Here is a 23,261-nt window from a genome sequence, read left to right as displayed (position 1 = left end):
TCTCTTGCCCAAATCCGGTCCACTTCTGTGAGGTCTCCGGTCACTGTGCAGACTGGGCCATTGAGTTGCCAGGGTGCTGCTCCTTCCTGGGTCAGCTGAGGGTGACCATATGCGGAGTTTCCCAGCTTGTAGGCCTTAGTACTCTTCTCTTTTTGCTCATAAACAGACCCCTGCTAAAGGGGCATGTGCTCCAAGTTGGCTGAGCTGTTGTCAGCCAGGGAGAAAATCCTTCTTCCCGCTGCTGGCGGTAGTAAAGTACTGGTGTCACTTCCTGCTGGAAATGCAAAGTAGCCTCTTCCTGTCGGGATCTGTACTATTGATTGATATATGGAATGGTATGTGCGTGAAGGCTTCACCTTCTGATCCACAGAATGGTGGACGCACCACAAATTCCTTGACACCCCTCCTGTCAAGAGATGGGTTATGTTCCTTTCCCTTGAACCTGGTCCGGTCTTTGTGATGGAAGCGAAGCTAAGCTGAGCTAAACTTTCCAGGCCAGGTTTAGAAAGCCAGTGCAGGTTCTGCAGGTTCTCTTGGGACACTTGTCAACTGCTATGTAAGAAGTCTGGTGACCCCAAGTCACCTCGTTGAGAGCTCATGTGGAAAGACCACATAGAGAGAGGTGCCTGAGGACCCCAGCTGCTGAGTCTCCCAGCCCAGCAACCAGAAACCAGCCATGAGTGAAGAAGGCTTCGAGATTATCCTTGTCCCAGCCCCGTGTGATGGCAGCTTTATGAGAGGATGGAAGAGCTACCTAGCCAGTCCAGTCAACCCCCAGATGCAGGAGCAAAATCATAAACAATTGTCAGGTAATCATTGCTTTTGGGGCCTTTCTTTCACAGCTATAAGTAACCAGATGCTCTCTTGCAGTCAATGACAAAAGGAATTAAAAATGGGCAGCTAAGGAGGGAAGGAGGAATTACTGCTTCACGGGGCAGTTTCAGTTTGAGAAGACAAGAGATTTCTGGAGATGGCTGCATAAGAATGTGAATGTGCTTAATGCCACTGAACTGCACAGTTCAAAATGGTTAAAATGATAAACAAACAAACAAAAACCTTTATGTTTACTTACTAAAATTTTTAAAAGGAAAAAAAATCTGGGCAATAACTGATTTGGGAATAAATTTAGAAATAGATATTCATATTATTAAAACAACTGGAATCTACCCAGAACTGGTTCTGGCTCTCAGGTTTTAAAGGTTAATATTTATGTGAAAAAATATACCTCTGTCTTCAGGATGTTGATAGCTGCCCTGAAAAAAAAATAATAGTAAAAGCAGCGAGCACTGTTCATGAACAAGTGCTAGGGATGCTGATAAGAAGACAAAGTCTCCTGTGTCTTGCAGTGTAGTGGGGGCTGGGGGGTGGTGGGTGGGTGGGCGTTTTGGGGAAGGGGGAGGCAAGTGAAAACAGAATGTGTTGGGTGATGACAAGTGCTCTGGTGAGATTAAAGCAGGCTCATGTGATAGAGAGCAACTGCATGCCCACTGTACACTGAGGCCACAGGGGATTTACTGAGGTGGGAAGAACAGGTTTAAGAATAGGGGTAGAGTTTGGGATTGGCCTTTCTTTGAAAATGCTATCAGGCGTCCAGGAGACATGTTAAGTACTCAGTGAATTGCATAGTCCGGACTTCTAGCAAAGGTCAGGGCTGGAGAAACGGATTTGTGTGGTGCTAGACTGTGGTGGGATTTAAGGAGGACTTGTGAAACAAGGAACTAAAAGTTTTTGGGAACTTTGAATACTTAAAGAAACAGAAAAAAATGGGACAAGAGCTGTGAGGTCTGTTATTTTCTTGTTATAGGTATTATGGCAACCGTTTTACTGTAATCAGTTCAGTTCAGTTGCTAAGTTAATATGTAGCTTCATTTTCTCAAAATTCCAGTTTCCTCTTTAAAAGTGGGAAATGGGACACAAAAAAAGATAGTAAATTGCCCAGGGCCAAGCCATGAGCAGGTGGTAGAGCTGGGGTTTGAACCGGGCTTATGGGAATCCAATGTCCTTCCACCTGCTAAACCTTAGTACAGTGAATACGACACCCCCAAGCTTCCCTGGTGGTCCAGTGGTTAAGAATCCGCCTTGCGATGCAAGGGACACTGGTTCAATCCCTAGTCCAGGCAGATCCCACATGCTTCGGAGTAGCTAAGCCTGTGGGCCTCAACTACTGAAGCCTTTGCGCCCAGAGCGTGTGCTCCGCAACAAGGTGAGAAGCTACCACGATGAGAAGTCAGTGTTCCGCAGTGAAGAGCAGCCCCACTAGTGGCGACTAAAGTCCACATGCAGCAACAAAGACCCACAGTCAAAAGTAAATACATAAATCCAAAAAAAACATACAGCACTCCTGAATGAACAGATTATCCAGGTCTTTTATAAATAAAATAAAATAAAATATGTATGCTTGACTGAAATATTTATTTGAGAATTATACAGCAAAATTCCAAAATGGCATAAACTTTGTAGAGACCTTTAAAAAATGTCCCATCAAACCGCCTCTATTGTTTTCCTTGAAGAAGTACTAATTATTCAGTATCATTTCAATTAAAATGGAGCTCCTGAGAGAAAAAGAGTAGAAAGAAGAGCGAGATCATAGTTTTATACATTGTGCTGAGAAATAAGAGCCCTTCCTACATGAAGACTAATCCAGTCAAAATAATTGGCCACTTTGGTGTAAACGCCTGGGAACTCTGGGTTTCCGCAGTTTTCACCCCAACTCACAACACCCCAGACGTAAGTCACGTTGTTGACATCCTGACAGACTAAGGGGCCTCCAGAGTCCCCTTTACAGGCGTCAATGGAACCGTCATCTGTACCTGAGGAAGACAAGGGACAAAGAAAATCACACGTTACTTCCATTGTCAAGGCTGTTCTCCCACCAATGCCTGTACTGACACGGGCTTCCTTTTTTTTCTTCTTCAAGTTTTTTGTTTGTATTTTTTGAACGTGCTGTGTGGCATGTGGGATCTTAGTTCCCTGACCAGGGATTGAACTCCCATCCCCTGCATTGGAAGTGTGGAGTCTTAACAATTGGACCTCCAGGAAAGTCCCAAACGCTGACTTTCTTACACTTTCCTAATAGGCAATAACGATGGGCTCCCTTACAGAGCAGGCCCAAAGAGATGTGGAAGTGCAGGTTGGGAAATACTGTCTTTTATTAAAACTCATTCTCCAAGTTTAGCAAGTACGCTCCCGTTTCCTCTACTTTGTGGAAGCATATTTCATAATGAGATAGCAATCTCAAAGTAGCATCAATGGCTGAGTGGAAAAACAATAGCAGTACCTAGTACTCACTGAGTTCTTAATATGTATTAATTGTTCACTCTTTTAACCCTCATCACACTCCTGTGAGGGACAGATCGTTAGTATCCCTATTTTAAGATGAGATAAGGCACAGAGGCATTAGTGAACTTGTCTAGGGTCAAGGAAATGAACTTGAACCCAGGTAGCCAGAACTTGAACTTGAACTTCTGAACTTGAACCCAGGTAGCCAGACTTCAGAGCTTATCCTCTTAACTGTGCAATTGTGCCTGGGTAGATTTTGTGCTGTTCTCTCCTTTTGTGCTCTGTAATCCTTAGCTCCATTTTAAGATGGTGGGGTGGGAGGAGGCACATGGAATGGTCTGTTTACTTTTTTCTCACTCTTGTGACTTTCCAAGATTTTAAATCGCTGTATCCAAGAAGTTGGGGCTTCCCTGATGCCTCAGCAATAAAGAATCCACCTGTAGTGCAGGAGACGCAGGAGACTCGGGTTTGATTCCTGGGTTGGGAGGATCCCCTGGAGGAAGGCACGGCAACCAACTCCAGTATTCTTGCCTGGAGAATTCCATGGACAGAGGAGCCTGGCAGGCTATGGTCCAAAATGTCACAAAGAGTTGGATGCAACTGAGCACACAGATACATCCAAGCAGTTACAGGATGTCAATAACTGCCTTTTTCTATAATCCACTATTTGCAAGTGATTTCAATCAAGTGTCCTGAATGCCCTGCCATGGCTGGCACCCTGCCTTTGGCTCACCACCAGAAGTAGGAACTGACGTAGTTATGTTGGGTGGTAGCACTAGCATTCCTGTGATTTTGAAGGAGGGAGGGACAGGAATCCTGAGAAGCCAAAGGGATTCCTAATGGGGGAGAACTGACTTCCAACTGGACGTGTTGAAATGAGATAGTTTGGATTTTTACTTAGAAGTCTAGGCTTCGATCCCGAATATACCATTGCTTGTCTGTAAGACTTTGCTGTGTTGTTGTTTAGTCGCTAAGTTGTGTCTGACTCTTTGTGACCCCCGCCATGGACTGTAGCCTGCCAGGCTCCTCCGTCCATGGGATTTTCCAAGCAAGAATACCGGAATAGACTGTCATTTCCTTCTCTAGGGGATCTTCCTGACCCAGGGATCAAACCCGCGTCTCCTGTGTCTCCTGCTTTGCAGGTGGATTCTTTACCACTGAGCAACCGGGGAAGCCCCTATACGACTTGCGGCAACTCGCATTACCGCTCTGCATCTCACTCTTCTCATCTCTTAAGATCACCAGTGTCGCAGGTGAGGAAACTTGCTCAAGGTCACAAAGCAGTAATTGGTGAGAACTGGAATGTAAACCCAGGCAGTCTGGTTCCAGAGTCTGTGCTCTTAATCACCTTGTTAGACTGCTGTATAATGGCTTAAGGAAGATTTTTCCTTTGGGTATTAGGTTGCGGGAACTTGAGCTAAGGGAAAGGGACTGAAAGAGTCTGATAATGCAACGGTCAGTGGTGGCTTAGTTGCTAAGTGGCGTCCGACTCTTGGCAACCCCATGGACTGTAGCCTGCCAGGCTCCTCTGTCCAAGGAATTTTCCAGTCAAGAATACTGGAGTGGGTTGCCATTTCCTTCTCCAGGGGATCTTTACAGCCAGAGGCCAAAGGAAAAGGTTGGAGGCCCAGAACAAGGCGGTGACTCAGCGGGGAGGACAAAGGTGTTTGGTAGAGGCTATGGAGACATCTCCCAGAGGCCACTTTGTGCTTACCTGCACACTCCATTTCTTTTTCAAAGTAGCGACCTGGGTAGAACTTTGAGCAGTTGTTTATTAGATGAACTTCACCCCACATAAGTGAATATACTTTTTGGTTACCTAAACAAAGTGAAAAAACAAAGAGGCATTTAGAAGTTACAAATGAGGAATTGAAGTATTTACTTTCATAATTCAATAAACCATTTGGAACATATAAGAATATATATATTCTTTAAGACATATGTAAACTTTGCAGGAAAACTCACTAGCAAATTTAGTCATACACTGCTCGTATCCCATTTCTGTAATATAGTCAAGAAGCCTTATTGAATATCTGGCCTGGGTACTGTGAGATGGGCTTCCCTGGTGGCTCAGTCGGTAAAGAATTTGCCTGCAGTGCGGGAGACCAGAGTTCAATCCCTGAGTTGGGAAGATCCCCTGGAGAAGGAAATGGCAACCCACTCCAGTATTCTTGCTTGGAGAATCCCATGGACAGAGGAATTTGGAGGGCTATATGGTCCAGGGGGTCACAAAGAGTTGGACATGACTGGGTGACTAAGACACAGTACACTTTGAAAAGAATGGGATAGACTCCTTCTGATCACTGAGTCTAGTGGTGAGGTGGGGTGGGGGTGGGTGGTGATTAGAAATCTGTGATTGGGGCCTTCTCACATAAATAGTTCCAGTCTTCTTATAGTCCCTTCTTTGCTTGAAAGTCCTTGTTAGAGTGGAAACAACTTTTAAATATAAAAACTTAAAATGAAAATACACATGAAATTATTGGTATCTATGAGTTTTTGTGTCTGTGAGGAACTCTATCTCCTAAATGATTTGAAAGTGACTGAAAGAGGATTTAGGATTTCCCTTTAAGTCACAGATTTGGGACTTGAACTTGGTCCAAGGAAAGAGAAGGACCAGATGCTGTTGCTGATTGACAGTCCGGGGAAGATGAGAAAGACCTAAGAACACAGGTTCATATACCTCAGGTATAAGGAGTGAATTTTTGTCCCATCTCCTCTCTTCCTTTTTCCCACCTTACAGCAGTCTTTATGTGCTCCAGGACGGCAGGGGCTGGGCCTGATTCATTCACTGCTGCACCTAGCCTCATGCTAGTACCAAGTAGTTACTTAATAAATATTTATGTAATTAATGCATGAACTCAGTAATTCCATTATACACTAAACATTTTATGCCAAATGACTTGGCTCTTCAATTAATCTACAAATCTCTGTCTCTACCTGGGGACAGAGATGTCTGGTTTATTCTGAAAGGACACCCTCACAGATTCTACCCAGGGTGTTGTGGGCTAATATTCCTTTCTTCTGGGAAACAGAGGGAGAAACTAATGCTTTCTAACACATTCCTCCAACCAGTATGGCAAATCAGGAAGGAGTTTCTTTTTTCTCCTTCAAGTCATACCTCACATTAGTCTTTGTTTTTTCTTTTTTAATATTTATTTTTATTTATCTGGCTGGGCCTCCCTGGTGGTTCAGTGGTAAAGAATCTACCTGCAGTGCAGGAGACCTGGGTTTGGTCCCCGGGTTGGGAAGATCCCCTGGAGAAGGAAATGGCAACCCACTCCAGTATTCTTGCCTGGGAAATCCCATGTGGGGGTCACAAAGTTGGACATGACTTAGCGACTACACAAAATAATTTATTTGGCTGTGCTGGGAAGTCCCTCAAGTTAATCTTAAGATGACTGCCTTCTTCAGGATAAGAGCATTCCAAAAATTAGCAATTTATTATTTCCCCTAATTCAGGATAAGCCTTCCAAAACTGGGAACTCTTGTACCACACGAGTGATTTCTGAGCCTCAGAGACTGTTTCGTCCCCTGAACTCTCGTTTTGTACGCTCCTGGAAGCCTCCCTCACGGCCTGCTGTCTGCTGGTGGCAATTATGTCTGATGGCGCCTATGCACCGTAAGTCCCTGGAGGGCTGACCTTTGTCATTCCACTTTGTAGCCTTAGCGCCCCTTGTTTGTTGGCTATGTCCATGGTTTTCATCAGTGAGATTCTAGCACTTTAGCATTACTATCTTGCACTCACAGTGAGGGCTCAATACATGTGATGATTAATTAATAAGCCAGTGTATAAGAACAAATCTACTAGCTTATAGAAAATACATACATCAAGAATACAATCAGCAAATTTCAAGGTGTGGGAATTCTAAAATAAGAATGACCCAGATTTATTTAAAATAAATACATTTTAAATAAAAGAAAGACGTAATTGTTCTAGATTAAAGAGGTTTAAGAAAAATAGCCGCTGAATGCAATGTGTAGACTTTGGAGCCCAGTGGAAATAATCTGTAAAAATGTTTTGTAAATGATTAAGGCATGTTCAACACAACTGGTTATTGGATGATATTATGGAATCATTTTTATTAGGCAATGCCAAAGAATGCTCAAACTACCACACAATTGCACTCATCTCACATGCTAGCAAAGTAATGCTCAAAATTCTCCAAGCCAGGCTTCAGCAATATGTGAACCGTGAACTTCCAGATGTTCAAGCTGGTTTTAGAAAAGGCAGAGGAACCAGAGATCAAATTGCCAACATCTGTTGGATCATCGTAAAAGCAAGAGAGTTCCAGAAAAACATCTATTTCTGCTTTATTGACTATGCCAAAGCCTTTGACTGTGTGGATCACAATAAACTGTGGAAAATTCTGAAAGAGATGGGAATACCAGACCACCTGACCTGCCTCTTAAGAAATCTGTATGCAGGTCAGGAAGCAACAGTTAGAACTGGACCTGAAACAACAGACTGGTTCCAAATAGGAAAAGGAGTACATCAAGGCTGTATATTGTCACTCTGCTTATTTAACTTATATGCAGAGTACATCATGAGAAACGCTGGGCTGGATGAAGCACAAGCTGGAATCAAGATTTCTGGGAGAATATCAATAACCTCAGATATGCAGATGACACCACCCTTAGGGCAGAAAGTGAAGTAGAACTAAAGAGCCTCTTGATGAAAGTGAAAGAGGAGAGTGAAAAAGTTGGCTTAAAGCTGAACATACAGGAAACAAAGATCATGGCATCCGGTCCCATTACTTCATGGCAAATAGATGGAGCAACAGTAGAAATGGTGGCAGACTTTATTTCTTTGGGCTCCAAAATCACTGCAGATGATGACTGCAGCCATGAAATAAAAAGACACTTACTCCTTGGAGGAAAAGTTATGACCAACCTAGACAGCATATTAAAAAGCAGAGACATTACTTTGCCAACAAAGGTCCATCTAGTTAACGCTATGGTTTTTCCAGTAGTCACATATGGATGTGAGAGTTGGCCTATAAAGTAAGATGAGCGCTGAAGAATTGACGCTTTTGAACTGTGGTGTTGGAGAAGACTCTTGAGAGTCCCTTGGACTGCAAGGAGATCCAACCAGTCCATCCTAAAGGAAATCACCCCTGGGTGTTCATTGGAAGGACTGATGCTGAAGCTGAAACTCCAATACTTTGGCCACCTGATATGAAGAACTGACTCATTTGAAAAGATCCTGATTCTGGGAAAGATTGAAGGGGGAAGAAGGGGACGACAGAGGATGAGGTGTGGATGGCATCACTGACTCAATAGACCTGACTTTGGGTAAACTCCAGGAGTTGGTGATGGACGGGGAGGTCTGGCGTGCTGCGGTTCATGGGATTGCAAAGAATCAGACATGACTGAGTGACTGAACTGAACTGAACTGGTTGGTTTTGTTTTTTCAAGTTTTTGCCTGGTAAAGATGGCGTATTTGTGGGTGAAATTACATGGTGTCTAGGATTTGATTTGATATCCTCCAGGGGAAAAAAAATAAATTCACTGTGGGGGAATATGTTGATAAGCTCCTGTTGTCATTCAGATCCTTTCTCCACCCTTCAATGCTCTGGCCCCTACCCTGAGAGCCGGAGCTGGAGGGACTGCCTCAACAAGAGTAAGCTCGCCCCTGGTTTCCAGCTGCTTTCCAACAAAGGACTCCAGCAGAAGGAAAAGGAGGGAAGGAGAGAGGATAATGAGATTGGGACTGGCTATAACCTTCAACCCGAGGTCATTGCTTCTCGCAAGGTAGCATGCTGTGCCCAAGACCTCTCTCCTTCTGGTAACTTCTTCACCTTACACCTTCAGATCTAGGAAAGGTCTCAGTTCTGGGACTGTTTGACCTGGATTCCTGCACAGCTCTTGTGGTTCCCCAACCTCCCACCCACTTTGTTATTAACTCCTTTATAAATAAACTTTCCTAATTATCCTATTGTGATTGATTCAGGAAGCTAAAATAAGGATGGGATAATGTTGGTAACTGAAAACTGCATGGTGAAAGCAGGTTTATTATACTTTTATCTCTACTTTTGTGATTGCATATAAATGTACATAATAAAAGTTTTTAAAAAAGAAAACAGGGAATTCCCTTGTGGTCCAGTCGTTAGGACTCTCACTGCTGAGGGCCCAGAGTCAACCCCTGGTCGGGACATTAAGATCTGGTAAGCCATGCAGTGCAGCCAAAATAAAATAAAATGTTGGTGTTTAAAAAAAGAACAAATAAAAGAACATAATACTCTCTGAATAAATTAATTACTAAGAAAATTTTAGCATTTTGTAAGTTTTGGGTAGTCAAACATACCACAAATTCAGGTTCATTTATATGAATATTTTATACTTTTCTCATGGCTTAGCTGGTAAAGAATCTGCCTGCAATGTGGGAGACCTGGGTTCAATCCCTGGGTTGGGAAGATCCCCTGGAGAAGGGAATGGCTAACCACTCCAGTATTCTGGCCTGGAGAATTCTGTGGACTGTATAGTCCATGGGGTCGCAAAGAGTTGAACACAACTGAGCAACTTTCCCTTTATACTTTTCAATATGGCAATTATAAAGAGTGTGTTGCAATAGGCGTCTATTAGGCAAATGCAGTGAAGCTATTTACAAAGAAAGTTGAGGGATCAAAAGGAAGCTACATTTCTAGGCTGACTTCAAGATGAGGGGACAAGTACTGTCTAAATTAATTCTAATCTATCTCTAATTTATTAGGTCTTTCTAATGATTTGCCCGTAAGCAAAGTATATCTTTTATTCATGTGAATGTTCACCTCAAGTCATCTTAGAAGCACAAAGGATAACTTCTTTATGTTATCTTTCTCTTTGTGGGATGTTGGGGTGTGAGTCAGGAGAACAGGGGAGGGCAGAAGAGGGAGGGGAAAGGCTGTGGGGTCACTGACTCGGCATATACTGTGACAATACCTTTGAAAAACATTTTATCTTTCATTCATATCATTCCAACCAATCCAAAAGGTCCAGGCTATATCCCCCTGTCACTCTGTTTTTCTCTTGGTGAATGGTTACCCCTCAATGGATGTTTCACTATCGCAGAGTATAGGTATCCTCGAAACTCTGGGTCAGGATCAATTACATAATTTGCAGAACCAAATTATTTAATTTTAAAAACTAAAAATGTGAGGTGGAGCCCCTGCAAAAATGATTGAGAATTTCATGATGGTGACAGCAGGTTAGTACAGCAAGCACAAGGCCCTTCGGTGCCCAGAGCTCAGGGTGCTGGGCAACCACGCAGGTCCTCTGCCCAGGAGGCGGCCCTGGCCGGACGCTCACTTTTCTGGATTTGATGCACTGTTTCTCTCCGAACACTGGGAGATTAGCTCCTATGCGTTTCTCTTCCTATTCATTTTTCAACCCCTGCATTCTGATGAACAAACTGTAAAACATACCTTTTTCTCGACCCCAGCCAGAAATGATGCACTTATCGTTAGGCTGAAATAGATGTGGAGACCATGGGACGCAGGCAGGGACGGATTTACTCAATACACATTCTTTTTGATTTGGGCGTTTTTTCATTTCAATCAAAGCTATGTCATTTTGGTAGGTAGTTCCATTGTAATTCTCATGGATAATAATTTGATTCACGAATTGAACAACTATGTCAGTGTCAGGTTTTAACCAGTCTGTAAATGATGTCCATAATTGGTAACGATGAATTCTGCTGACTCTGTAACAGATAGGAAAGGGGGGAAATATATTGAGTAGGGGGGTGGGGAAGCAAGTACAAATTGGACTTCTGATGCTTCATCTTTAAGTTCTCCCCTTTTAAGGAGCTTTTTCATTTTGCCAGATTTTTTTAATCCTTTCTGCCATGAAGCATTGCAATGAAATTTTATTAGGACAGAATTAAAGTCAGTGGATAAGTGTAGAAAGGAATAGTTCATCTACCTGCTAAATATTAGGGACATAAAGGTCTCACTACTTACCAGAGATGCCAACAGTAGAATGAGTTGGCTGCCTCTGACATAAGAGTGTGGGAATTGAGGGTATTTAAGCAGAAAGCAGAGAGCATCTAGTCAGGAATATGCTTGAGGAAGTGGGGAGTCAGCGCACAGGATCCCAGAGGTCAGACCTGGGAACCACCACTGTAACCTTTAAAACTGACTTCATCCTAACTTTGCATTGTATTTATTTGCTCAAGAACCTTTACTGGGTCTTCTTTGTCTACAGAGAGATACTTGTGTTGAGTATTGTATCTGGAACACAGTAGCTGTTTTAAAATTTGGTCGAAATGGTGAATGGGCTAAATATTGCCTGTCCTCATGCCTCACTCCATTTTCTTACCAATTTTCACCTTGTGGTTTCCAGCAAATTTGGCATCTACTATTACTTTCTCGGGCTTCCCAGGTAGCTCAGCTGGTAAAGAGTCTGCCTGCAATGCAGGAGACCCTGGTTTGATTCCTGGGTCAGGAAGTTTGCTGGAGAAGGGATAGGCTACACACTCCAGTATTCTTGGGGTTCCCTGGCGGCTCAGACAGTAAAGAATTCGCCTGCAATACAAGAGACCAGGGTTTGATCCCTGGGTTGTGAAGAGCCCCTGGAGGAGGGCATGGCCACTTTAGTATTCTTGCCTGGAGAATCTCTATGGACAGAGGAGCCTGGTGGGCCACAGTCCATGGAGTCAAAGAGTCAGACACGACTGAATGGCTAAGCACAGCACAGCTTACATCACCTTCTCAGGGAAACACCTTACCGTTAAACAGTGGTGTCCTAGGAGCTAATGAGGTGTTTAGGATGTTTTTATTTACACTCAATGTTCTAAGAATTAATAAGAACAGCATTCTTATTAATTTTGGTTATATTTCAGGATGAAAGGTCCTAAATATCATTCAAAGATTAACTGTTCATCCATTCAATTTCCTTAATAAATGTTTAATGTGCCGAGTGAATGTAGGCAAGCCAATTAGGAAGCAGATGGTAAAATCCAGGAGAGAGGTGGGAGAATGGTAATAGTGGAGGTAAACAGAAACTTTGAGAATTAAATAACTGGCAATTAAAAACACCATCTGGAAGAAACTGTGGTACATATGTACAATGAAATATTACCCAGCCATAAAAGGAAACACATTTGAGTCAGTTCTAGTGAGGTGGATGAACCTACAGCCTGTTATACAGAGTGAAGTAAATCAGAAAGAGAAAAACAAATACTGTATATTAACACACATATATGGAATCTAGAAAAATGGTACTGATGAACTTGTTTGCAGGGCAGGAATAGAGACTCAGACATAGAGAACAGACTTACGGACACAATAGGGAAGGAGATGGTGGGACGAACTGAGAGAGTAGCATTGAAATACATACACTAGCGTGTGTTAAACAGAGAGCCAGTGTGAAGTTGCTGTATCGCGCAGGGAACTCATCATGGTGCTCTGTGACAACCTAGAAGGGTGGGGTGGAGGGGGAGGTGGGAGGGAAGCTCAAGAGGGAGGGGATACATGTGTACCTATGGCTGGCTCATGTTGATGTACGGCAGAAACCAACATGACATTGTGAAGCAATTATCCTCCAATTAAAAATTAAAAAAATATTTTAAATGACATCTGGAGCTAGTGATATACAGCTGAGCTGTGTGGTAGGGTTGAGGGAATGAAATGCGATCATTTCTAGATTTCTGCCTTGTATAGCTAGATGGATGGTGTAGCCATCTGCTGAGAAAGGGAACATTAGGTCAGGACAATATTTGGGGCAAGGGGCAAATCATGAGTTCAGTCTTATTATTATTTTTTATATTTAATTTCTTGGCCGCAGTGTGGGGCAGGTGGGATCTTAGTTCCCTGACCAGGGATCGAAATGGTGTCCCCCAGCATTGGAAGTATGGAGTCTTAACCACTGGATCACTAGGGAAGTCTCGGAGCTCAGTCTTAGACCTTTTGAATTTGATGTACTAATGCTTCTGATACAGCCAAGACAGTGTACTGTAGGCTCAAGGTTGGAGAAGTCTAGGCTGGAGATACCACTGTGTCAGCATATGGCGGTATTTTAAAGTGCAGATAATTTTAGAAAGAAGTCAGAAGAGAAGAGGAAGCCAGGATACACATCGAGGAACTTTAGTATTTCACTTGAGCCATAATGCTCAGTCACTGGAGGAGGAAGCTGCAAAGAAGGCAGAGAAGGTGTGACCGGAGAGGCAGGTAGAAAACCAGAAGAGTGTTCTGTTACAGAAGCCAAGAGAAAAGGGTCGTTCAGAAGGAAGAAATGCGATTTGGTCCTTCACTCCAATCCATGAGGATTTTTATGGGTGTCATTCAACAGATTTCTTGTCCCTCTAAAGTTTGGGTCACCTGCAGATTTTCTAAACAGGCCTTCCTCTAAGTCACTGTCAGATATGCTTGGTTTTACCCTGGCTCTGCTACAGACTGGGCTTCCCAGGTGGTGCTGTGGAGAAGAACCTGTCCGCCAGTGCAGGAGATACTAGACACGGGGGTTCGATCCCTGAGCCGGGAAGATCCCATAGGGTAGGAAATGGTAACCCACCCCAGTATTCTTGCCTGGAGAACCCCATGGTCAGAGGAGCCTGGCGGGCTACAGTCAGGTATCTACAGTTATGGGGTCGAAAAGAGTTGGACAGGACTGAAGCAACTTAGCACACACGCAAGCACTGCTACAGACTTGTAGTGCTGTTTTAGCCAAGGTATCTGACTTCTGGTTTCAGTCTGCCTATCTAGAAAATGAGAGGAATAATATTTGCCTCTCGAGAATGTTAAGAATGTTAAAACAAAATGACATCTATGAAAGCTCTGGGCACAGTATCTGGTCTGTAAGAGGCACTCCATAAATGGTGTTTCATTCATTCTAAAGGTCAGAACTGAAGCCAGAATTCTGAACTCTGTCCTCCAGGCTGACCTTGACCCATGCAAATGAGCCAAGTGAAACAGCTTGTACCTACAGGTTCGATCCGCCCTGCCAGCTGAGGTCAACAACTTGGTCTGTGGGGAACATAGTGGGTTCTGAGGAACTGGCCTCTGGCCTCCTGATCGTGAACATCAGAGAGGGTGTTTAGCAGACAATAGAGTGGAACTTAGTGATTTTTCTTACATAGGTTTTTATTTATCGTTTTACTTTATCACAACCTCTGTTACCTAATTTCATTGTTTCAGAAATCAGGAATCTACTGGAGAGGGTTTTTGTTTTTTTTTTTTTACCTGACACAATGTGCAGCAGTCAGAATCCAGCAGCCACCGATGTAAATTCCTCCACAGTGGATTTTGTCACCTTCCTTGATTGCCACCTGCCATGGGAAGTCTCCCTGGAAAGACATTCATGTGGTCACGGCCATCCTGCCGGACAGGTGGCTTGAAAGTTTCCATTGCAAGGTTCTCAATCTCTAATAATTTCCATCCCTCCCCCCGACTTTTTTTTCCCCCCAACTTGGGTGGCTCCTGGGAAATGACATTATAACTTTTTGTGCGGGTTTACCATTTTTGCTGGCTTGCCTCCTACGACTCGCTTCCTTCGAATGTGCATGTTGTTTTTAACGCCACAGGATAGTTTAGGCAAAAGTGACTTTGTAAATTTTCTTTCTTTAAGAAAAGAAGAGATTGTGTCATTATGATTTTTGAAACCATTACCTTCTGGGCAAACTTCTTGATTATCTATGCCACAAAAACAGCAGAGTCACAACAAATATGAAGCAGGCCAGTTTCATTAGTAAGTTATTTTGGATGCTATTCACCTTGCTTAAAAATTCTGGCTTAATATTAAAAATTAAGCTTAAAATTGGCTTGGTTCTCTGACGTTCTACCTAAAGGTGGAAGGAGGTTGCCTGAGGGGTTACTCACTGACCAGCCTCTGGCAGATAAGAGAAGCCACATGCCCAAACATTACTACTATGACAGTTCAAGATGGGGTGACATCTCTGGATGAGGTTCACAAGCAGAACTCCAGAGTCTCTCTTTCATAGTTCTTACTTTCTAGAGACTGTTTATGTGGGACTCTTCAGTAGTATTAATACTAACATTAATGATGTTAATGTTGAGTTCTTTCTGTGTGTCAGATCCTATACTAAGTACTTTGTATATAGCTTGTATCACTTAATCATCATATTAACACTGAGAGGTAATGTGCCAGGAGCCCCTGGACAATCCAGGATAAGTAGGCTGGGAGGGAGCTGTGTTTTTAGCCGCTTAACATGTGATGGTGTTTCCTTCCTCAGTGAGCACTCAGACATAGCGCACTTGTCACTGGGAGGCATGCTAGAGTCAGGCTTAAGACATGAATTTGCAAGAGAATTCATGACAAAGGAAGAAAGTAAAAGTATAAGATGCTCTTCTTATAATCACGCTCTATTTTATCATGTCATGAAAATTTTTGTAAACTTGCTTCTTAGTCCCAAATGAGAAATGAAAATTAATATCACTGTCAATTACTTTGAGCACATAGGAAAGAGGTAGGTCCTCAAGGGAGAGAAGTTGTGAACAAATGTGGATAAAAGATTTTGGGGGAGTCCCATCCAGCCTAAGAACTGGGTTACTGGAAAAGTGTGATGATAAATTTTAAATTTCTGCTTGTACCTTTAAGAAGGGAGACCCCCATCTATTGAGGACTGTCAAATCAGCTTGGATTGAACCTGAAAATTAATTTATTACCCTGAGTAGAAAATAAAGGGCCTTTGTTGGAAATCCCTCTGACTGATTTGAGTTCTAAATCTTCCACTCATTGCCTGATTTTTAAAAACTTGCTGATGAACTCTGGGGCCTGGCAATCAGAAGGGAGTCTTACATGAGCTTCAGTTTTCAATCCTCCTAAAATAGGGAGATATTTCACTCCCAGTTTGTATTTGAGCTTGTTACTAACCTAAGGTCACACGGCTAACAAATTACTAAGTCAGGACTTAATACGTCAGCTTGACTCAAAAATTCCTATCAGTTACTGTCTTCCCAGGAACTTAATACTTTATTTAAATTTGGCTGTCAGTGTAGACTTGGCCAAAAAACAGATCTTCACAGACTTCCTGTTATCATGGTTTAAAATATTGCAAAAGAATCTATTATTTTTGTACTTAAAAGGTATGTCCTGGGTCATACATGAAATCTGGTTGGCTTTGACAAAACTGACCTGATAAAGCTCATAGCAAATAGAAAAACTGTATGTAGAACTAGACTACTTTTTTCATTTCAAAATAAGCCATGTATATTAACCCATTTTAAAAGTAGTTCTCAAGAAGTATTTAAGCTTGTTTTTCTTAAAAATGATAAGAAAAGTAGTAATGGTTTTTTGTATTTAAATTGAAATCAAAAGAAATTGGTACTTAAATCAATTATATTACATATATGCATATATACTAACATACATACACATGACATTAAAATGCAAATTTGACCAGTGAAGCACTAGTAAAAAAGAATAGTGTTAACTTACCTGCATCCATATCAGCAGTCAACATTTCTGCTTCTTCTATAATCAAACAGAAGTTCTAATGTTTATGTTTATGGTAAAAATTAAATCATTAAAATCATTTAAACTTTGATAATAATTTTCTGCCTAAATTCTGTCCTACCTTTAAAAAGGACAATACAAAATCATCTTATTTCCTTTCTGTAGGTAGGTAATTGTGAAGGCTCAAGACACTGACCAAAAGAGTCCTGAGCTGACATTAAAATGGGTCTTCACATTTTGTATATAATAAGGTATCTCTTAACAGGGGTCATGCAATATTTCATCAGTTTCAGTATTCAACAGGGTTATTATTAGTCATATGGGATGCAGAAGTCAGAAGTTAAACAAAAACAAGAACAGATTCACTCTTTTTCTTTCTTAGACTTCGGCTTGAAGTTATACAGGGTGATTCCATCTTCACTCTGCTGTCCTAAAACATTTCAGTTGTGAACAGAATCATGATTTCTTTGACCTGAGCATCCAAAGGTGAATTCCACAACAGGTTGCTCTGTTTTGGATGAGGTTGCAGCCCAGAGAGGCAATGTTACTTTGCTGCAGCGGTGCTGTGTATTATTACTGCATTTCCCAAATTTTTGGGAGGGGAAGACTTACATGTATCTGTTACACTACACCCCTAGGTTATTTTCTGCTCAGAGCTTTCACAAAAGCAGTAACATAAACCAAAGAGAAGACTTCATAATTAAATGCTCAACAAAGGGCGATGGGGAAAGTCCAGTATAGCTGAGATATACTGGATATTACAAGACGAGCAGAAAGCTCCAAAGCACAGATCATAAGAAAAACAATCAATGACTTTGATTAAATAAAGATTTAAAAATTTAAAGATTAAAGACTTCTATTCAACAAGGCTCACTATGGCCAAAGTTAATAGGTGGGTGACAGAATGGAAGAAGGTATTTGCATGTCTAAAATGGAAAATGGACTAATATCTAGAATGCTAGAAGAAAGAAGACTGCGGCCCCAGTATGAAATGAGGCAAAAGATGGGAATTGGCAAAAGGATAAACGAAAAGGAAGAGGAAACTCGAAGGGCTAGTATGCATGTGAAAAGAAACCCAGAATCATTGGTTATGACAAAAGTTCAAATGAATAAACAATGCCCTATCACTTGAGAGTATGAGACCAGCAAAATTAGGAAGCTGGATGGTACTAAACGTTAGCGGTGCGGAGGTACCCCTTTGGGGTACTGGTGGAGATGAGCAGCTCAGCCACAGAACATGCAGGCACTAGTTTGTCAAATGTGTCTAACAATTTCTGGCCCAGCTCAATGCCTCAGGGAAATCTCCCACACATCCTTAAGGAGAAGATATTCATCGTTGCACGTGAGTGTGGGCTGAGAGTCCAGTACTGAGCAGGTAGAGAGTAACTTGTGGAAGATGAACACCACATAGTGTTTTATTGTGTGGCAGTTAGAAGCAACAGATTAGGCAGAAACATTACAACATGGACAGGTCTTAAAAATGTAATGCTTTGTGAAAAGATGAAAAGGAAATAGAGGATGCACAACACCGTACTGTGTGAATTACAAATGTACCCTCACAAGATAACAACCAACCCTGGATAAGAATGTATACAAACAAAAAGACACTCATGTTAAATCACATTACAGTGGTTGCTATGCGGAATGAGCGAGTCTAAGGTACAGGAGTAATGGAGAATCAATGAAGCAAGAGAGGGACCTTGCCTGAACCAGAGATGACCGTGTGCTGGTCATGAGTGTCACTAACTCATCACTTTGCAACTGAAGTCTGAAACTAGAAAGGAAGGAAGGGCAAGAGGGAGGGAAGGGGGAAAGGAATTAAGAAGAGGAAATGAACAAATACCAAAATGAAACAAAAGGGACAGCAGCAGCCTTGGAGGGCAAAATGACAAGAGGGAGGGGATACAAAGCAACAGTTGAAGTTAGCCATTTAGAACAAGGATGATCTTGAGTATATAAATGTCACTCAGGAATCCTGAGAAATCCTGAGGAGGATCAAAAGCTTCTGGTGGTCATTTTCGATCGATAATGAAGAAAAGGATGACTCTAAAGAGCTGGAAGATTTGGGGATGTCTGTTACAAAAGTAAATAAGAAAATACCTCAGGTGAAAAGATGTTATCTTTCCTCTGGTGACAGTTTCTTCAGCAGTTGCCTTGGTTTTGAGGAGAAAGGAAAGGAAGAGAAGGATATTTGGCAGAGGTGCAATGTGCAGAGAAGGCGCTTGGCAGGCTGTGAGCAGGGAGTGTGGGAAGGAAAGTTTACCCCACTGCGGGACAAGGCCTCTGTGTCTAAGCAAACGGTGAAACTGGTCATATATATCATCCTCGGTTAATGGTTACCTTCAAATATAACAATATAACATAAAAGCAGTGCTTGTGTTTTGTTTCAATTCTGCAAAATCCCAAGACTTTAATAAAATTTTTACTTTGAGCTACAAGTCAAGGACATGAAAAATAAAAAAACCCCAAAATTTACCACAGCAAAGCATCATTTTTACTTAAAAAGACAAAACAAAACATACCATTTCAAGCTAGGACCCCTCATTCTTCTTTTCAATTCTATAATATAAATTTTCTATGATAAAAGTATATTTACCTTTAATTTCAAGAAGTCTAGTTCCTAAAAACAAAAGGAAAAAAACTCACTGTAGCAAAGAGATCATTTTCACTTGAATTAAATGTACACTAATCATCAATTTTCAGTACAGTATAACAACTTAACATTTATAAAAAGATAAAAGGGACCCATAGTATGCCACTTTTTGTAGCAAATACTTTGATTTTTAATAGTGCCTAACAAATGTTTCCTCTTACATTTAAACACACACCAACTTTACCACAGCAAGGAAATCATTTTCACTTGAGTTTAAAAGAGATTCATATGTTAGATATATTTGAATACATACCTAACAGCAGATTTATTATATAGTTAGACAAAAATTTATTTACTCTTTTCTAACTCATGTTAGGAAAAAGTTTATAAAGGATAAATGAAATTAAGATCTATTCCAAACCTACCTTGGCTTAGTGATTTTGATCTGTTTTCTGAAAGGAGAAATCAATGAATATATTAATATATTATTTCACACCTCTGCTCTCACTTGCTCTTTCTTAGAAAGGGAAAAATTAGGATCATTATTGAAATGCAAACCAGAGTTCACTCTAAAGACAGATAAACTGAAGCAGCAACAGCTGACTAAATGTATTTTTGATATGGATTCAAGAAGTTAATACTAAAGGGAAGCTTTAGGTTGCACTTACTCCCTTGCAGTAGGATTTTTTTTTTTTTTATGATTAACAAATTCTGAGGAGGAGGGAAGGAAGGAAGAGGGGAAAGAAGAGGAGAGAATAGATAAGAAACCCCAAATATTACACTGAAACAGTGAAATCAAACTGTCGAGCTTCAGAGAGAGACAAATACTATATGGTTTCACTTGCATATGGCAGCTGAAAAATCAAAATCCATAGAAAAAGGGATGGGGTTTGTGGCTACGAGAGGCAGGGGTTGGGGAGTGGGGAAGTGGATGAAGGTGGGGAACAGCTGGGTGAAGGAGGTACAAAAGGTGCAAACTTGCAATTATCAGATAAATAAAGGACGTCTCTGGTGGCACAATGGATGGGAACCCGCCCCAGTGCAGGGGACGCAGGTTTGATCCCTGGTCCAGGAAGATCCCACATGCCCAGGAGCAACTAAGCCCGTGAGCCACACTGCTGAGCCTGTGCTCTGGAGCAGGGGAACTGCAGCTACTGAAGCCGATGCACCCGGGAGCCCCCGCAATGAGAAGCCCGGGTACTGCAGGGAAGAGTAGTCCTCGCACGCTGCAACTGGAGAAAACCTGTGCCCAGCAACAAAGGCCCAGCACAGCCAAAATTAAGATAAAAAAATAAATAATTAAAAAAAAGATAAATAAGCACTGGGGGTGGACTGCAAAGAATGGTGACCATAATCACTATGCTATATTTAAAAGCTGCTTAGAGAGTAAATCCTGAAAGTTCTCATCACCAGGGGAAAAAAATTGTAGGTGATGGATATTAACTAAACTTACTGTGGTAATGATTTTGCAATATACGTATCAAGCTCGTCTTAAACTTACATTGTTGTATGTCAAGTATATCTCAATAAAACTGAGAGTGGTAGTGTCTTCCTCCCTGAAAAAAATTTTCAAATTTCTTTCTTTCCTTTCTTCACTAAGGACTTAACTACAGTTAACCAACATGAAAGTATTTTGCTCAACTGCTTTATAATCTTGAAAAGAAATGACATGATTTGAAATCCTAAAAACTTAGGAACTGATATCAATGGAAAATTAAGCCAAATTTCATTAAAGTCAAATATTAATACTTGGCATATCAAGTAATTATATATAATATAACTAATATCAATGAACTTATCCATACATATCTCCAGCATTTACTTAATGCTTATGTAGAAGGCACTTTACCGGGGGCATTTGGAATGTAAAAATAGGTAGACTCTGTTTTAAAGGCATGTGCTGTTGAAAAGGGAACGTAAGGCAAGCATAAAGCACTAGAATAAACCATTAACAGTCATGCAGGGGTGTCCTGACATGGACACGACCACTTCACAAGAGGCTGCTGTGTCGCTTCCCAGCTTGTGTTCTGCGACATCATGTCAATGGCTTGAGATCACCCATGGTGGGAATCATTTAGACCACAGAAATGAGCAAAAGCTACAAATCAGGGAGTCCCTCTCCCTCTTCAAAGCCCACTGTTAAACATTCACCAGCACACCACCAGATTCGCTCCGTGTGAGTAAGGTGGATGCAAGGACCCACACACACTCCTCCAGCAGCCTTCCCTGTCTTTGAGGAAGGGAGCTCCATCCTTTCCGTTCTCAGGCCAAAATCCCTGCAGTCATCCTTGACTGCTCATTTGTTCTCACACCCCCATCCAATCTATAAGTGAATCATATCCAACCAGTCCATCCTAAAGGAGATCAGTCCAGGGTGTTCATTGGAAGGACTGGTGTTGAAGCTGAAACTCCAATACTTTGGCCACCTGATGCGAACAGCTGACTCATTTGAAAAGACCCTGATGCTGGGAAAGATTGAGGGCAGGAGGAGAAGGGGACGACAGAGGATGAGATGGTTGGATGGCATCACTGACTCGATGGACATGAGTTTGGGTGGACTCTGGGAGATGGGGATGGACAGGGAGGCCTGGTGTGCTGCGGTTCATGGAGTCGCAAAGAGTCGGACACGACCGAGCAACTGAACTAAACTGAACTGATGACTGCTTCTCATCATTTCCATTCCTACCAGCTTATCTTAGTTGCTGTCATCTTCCCGGGATTACTCAGTAGCTTCATTACTGCTTCTCCCTGCTTCTCCCTCACCCTCATACAGCCTACTCCCCACGCAGCAGCCAGAGTAATCTTGATTTAAAATGTAACTCAGATCATGCCGTTCCTCTGCTGAGAGTCCCCATTTCATTCCTTAACAGACCTCCTTAGAGCTGCCCTGATCACCCCAACCAAGCACCTCTCCAACCTCTCCTATTGCCTGTTTTTTTTTTTTTTTTTTTTTTTTAGTTTATTTATTTGGCTGCCCTGGGTCTCAGTTGCAGCACATGGGCACTTTTAGTTGTGGCATGTGAACTCTTAGTTGGGGCATGTGGGGTCTAGTTCCCTGACCAGGAATTGAACCTGGGACCCTTGCATTGGGACAGTGGAGCCTTAGCCACTGGACCCCCAGGGAAGTCCCCTCTTGCTTGTCTCGTAATCTCTCACTCTGCACAGCTGGAACTCCTGCCACATGAGCCTCCTTGCTGACTGTCCCTCAAACATACTGGAATGTTCCTATCTTAGCAGAACCACACTGGTTGTAGCCTCTGCCTAGCACACTCTTCCGCAGACTTCTGCATGGCTGGATCATCATTTCCTTCAGTTCTTCACCTAAAAATAAAAGTGAGTGAGCCTTCCCAAGCCACCTTATCTAAACTTCCAGAATTTATCCTCCCTTTTATATCTTCCTTTCCTGCTTTTTTTTAAAAAAAGTACTTACTATTTTACTAGATATTTTTACTTATTTTTCTTTATTGTTTCTCTTCCTCCACTAGAATATAAGATCTATGCAGGTGCAGGTATTTTGAAACGTTATTCACAGAGGTAATCCCAGTGTCTTAGAATAGGAACCAGCACACACAGTAAGAACTCAATAAATATCCATTGGGTAGATGAACAAATATATTAACTTAGGAAGATTTTTCCTCCAGAATGCATTAATGGGAGCATGAAGTCAGTCTGGGTGGGATGCATTAGGTTCAGTTCTGTTCAGTTCAGTCGCTCAGTCATGTCCAACTCTGCGACCCCATGGACTGCAGCATGCATTAGGTACCTAGTAAATATTCCCCCTCTTTGGAGGTTTTCCAGTAAGCACTAAAAAACAAAGAGCACCTGCTCACTGCTTTGAAATGTAGTAAGCAAAAGGAAGGAATTAGATATCGCTTTGCCTTTCAATAATGAACTGCATTTCATGGAAACAAAATAGTTCTTCTCTACAAGATTCCAGTTAATAAATGCAGAAGGAATGTTGAATTAGAAATAGCCATTTTTTAAAAGAAGAGAGGAGGGA

The 23,261-nt window shown here is 41.9% G+C and overlaps 1 protein-coding gene across 2 annotated transcripts in view; it reads right to left on the bottom strand.

Moving 5' to 3' along the window:
* Positions 1-2,393: 2,393 nt before the first annotated feature.
* CFI (complement factor I) overlaps positions 2,394-23,261 on the bottom strand; it is a 46,420-nt gene continuing 25,552 nt past the window's right edge. For both annotated transcript variants that reach the window (XM_043871108.1, XM_043871107.1), the window contains 8 exons: positions 19,687-19,713; positions 19,265-19,288; positions 16,651-16,686; positions 14,710-14,813; positions 14,436-14,539; positions 10,680-10,957; positions 4,994-5,098; positions 2,394-2,810 (listed from right to left, as the gene is read on the bottom strand). In XM_043871108.1, the coding sequence (XP_043727043.1) occupies positions 2,593-2,810; positions 4,994-5,098; positions 10,680-10,957; positions 14,436-14,539; positions 14,710-14,813; positions 16,651-16,686; positions 19,265-19,288; positions 19,687-19,713 (896 nt within the window). In that variant the 3' untranslated portion in view covers positions 2,394-2,592. The remainder of the gene's footprint in view (positions 2,811-4,993; positions 5,099-10,679; positions 10,958-14,435; positions 14,540-14,709; positions 14,814-16,650; positions 16,687-19,264; positions 19,289-19,686; positions 19,714-23,261) is intronic.

This window comes from Cervus elaphus, chromosome 17, assembly GCF_910594005.1.
Source record: "Cervus elaphus chromosome 17, mCerEla1.1, whole genome shotgun sequence".
Taxonomy (NCBI): domain Eukaryota; kingdom Metazoa; phylum Chordata; class Mammalia; order Artiodactyla; family Cervidae; genus Cervus; species Cervus elaphus.
Note: the sequence above shows the minus strand (reverse complement) of the source record. Positions and strands in the feature narration are given on the sequence as shown.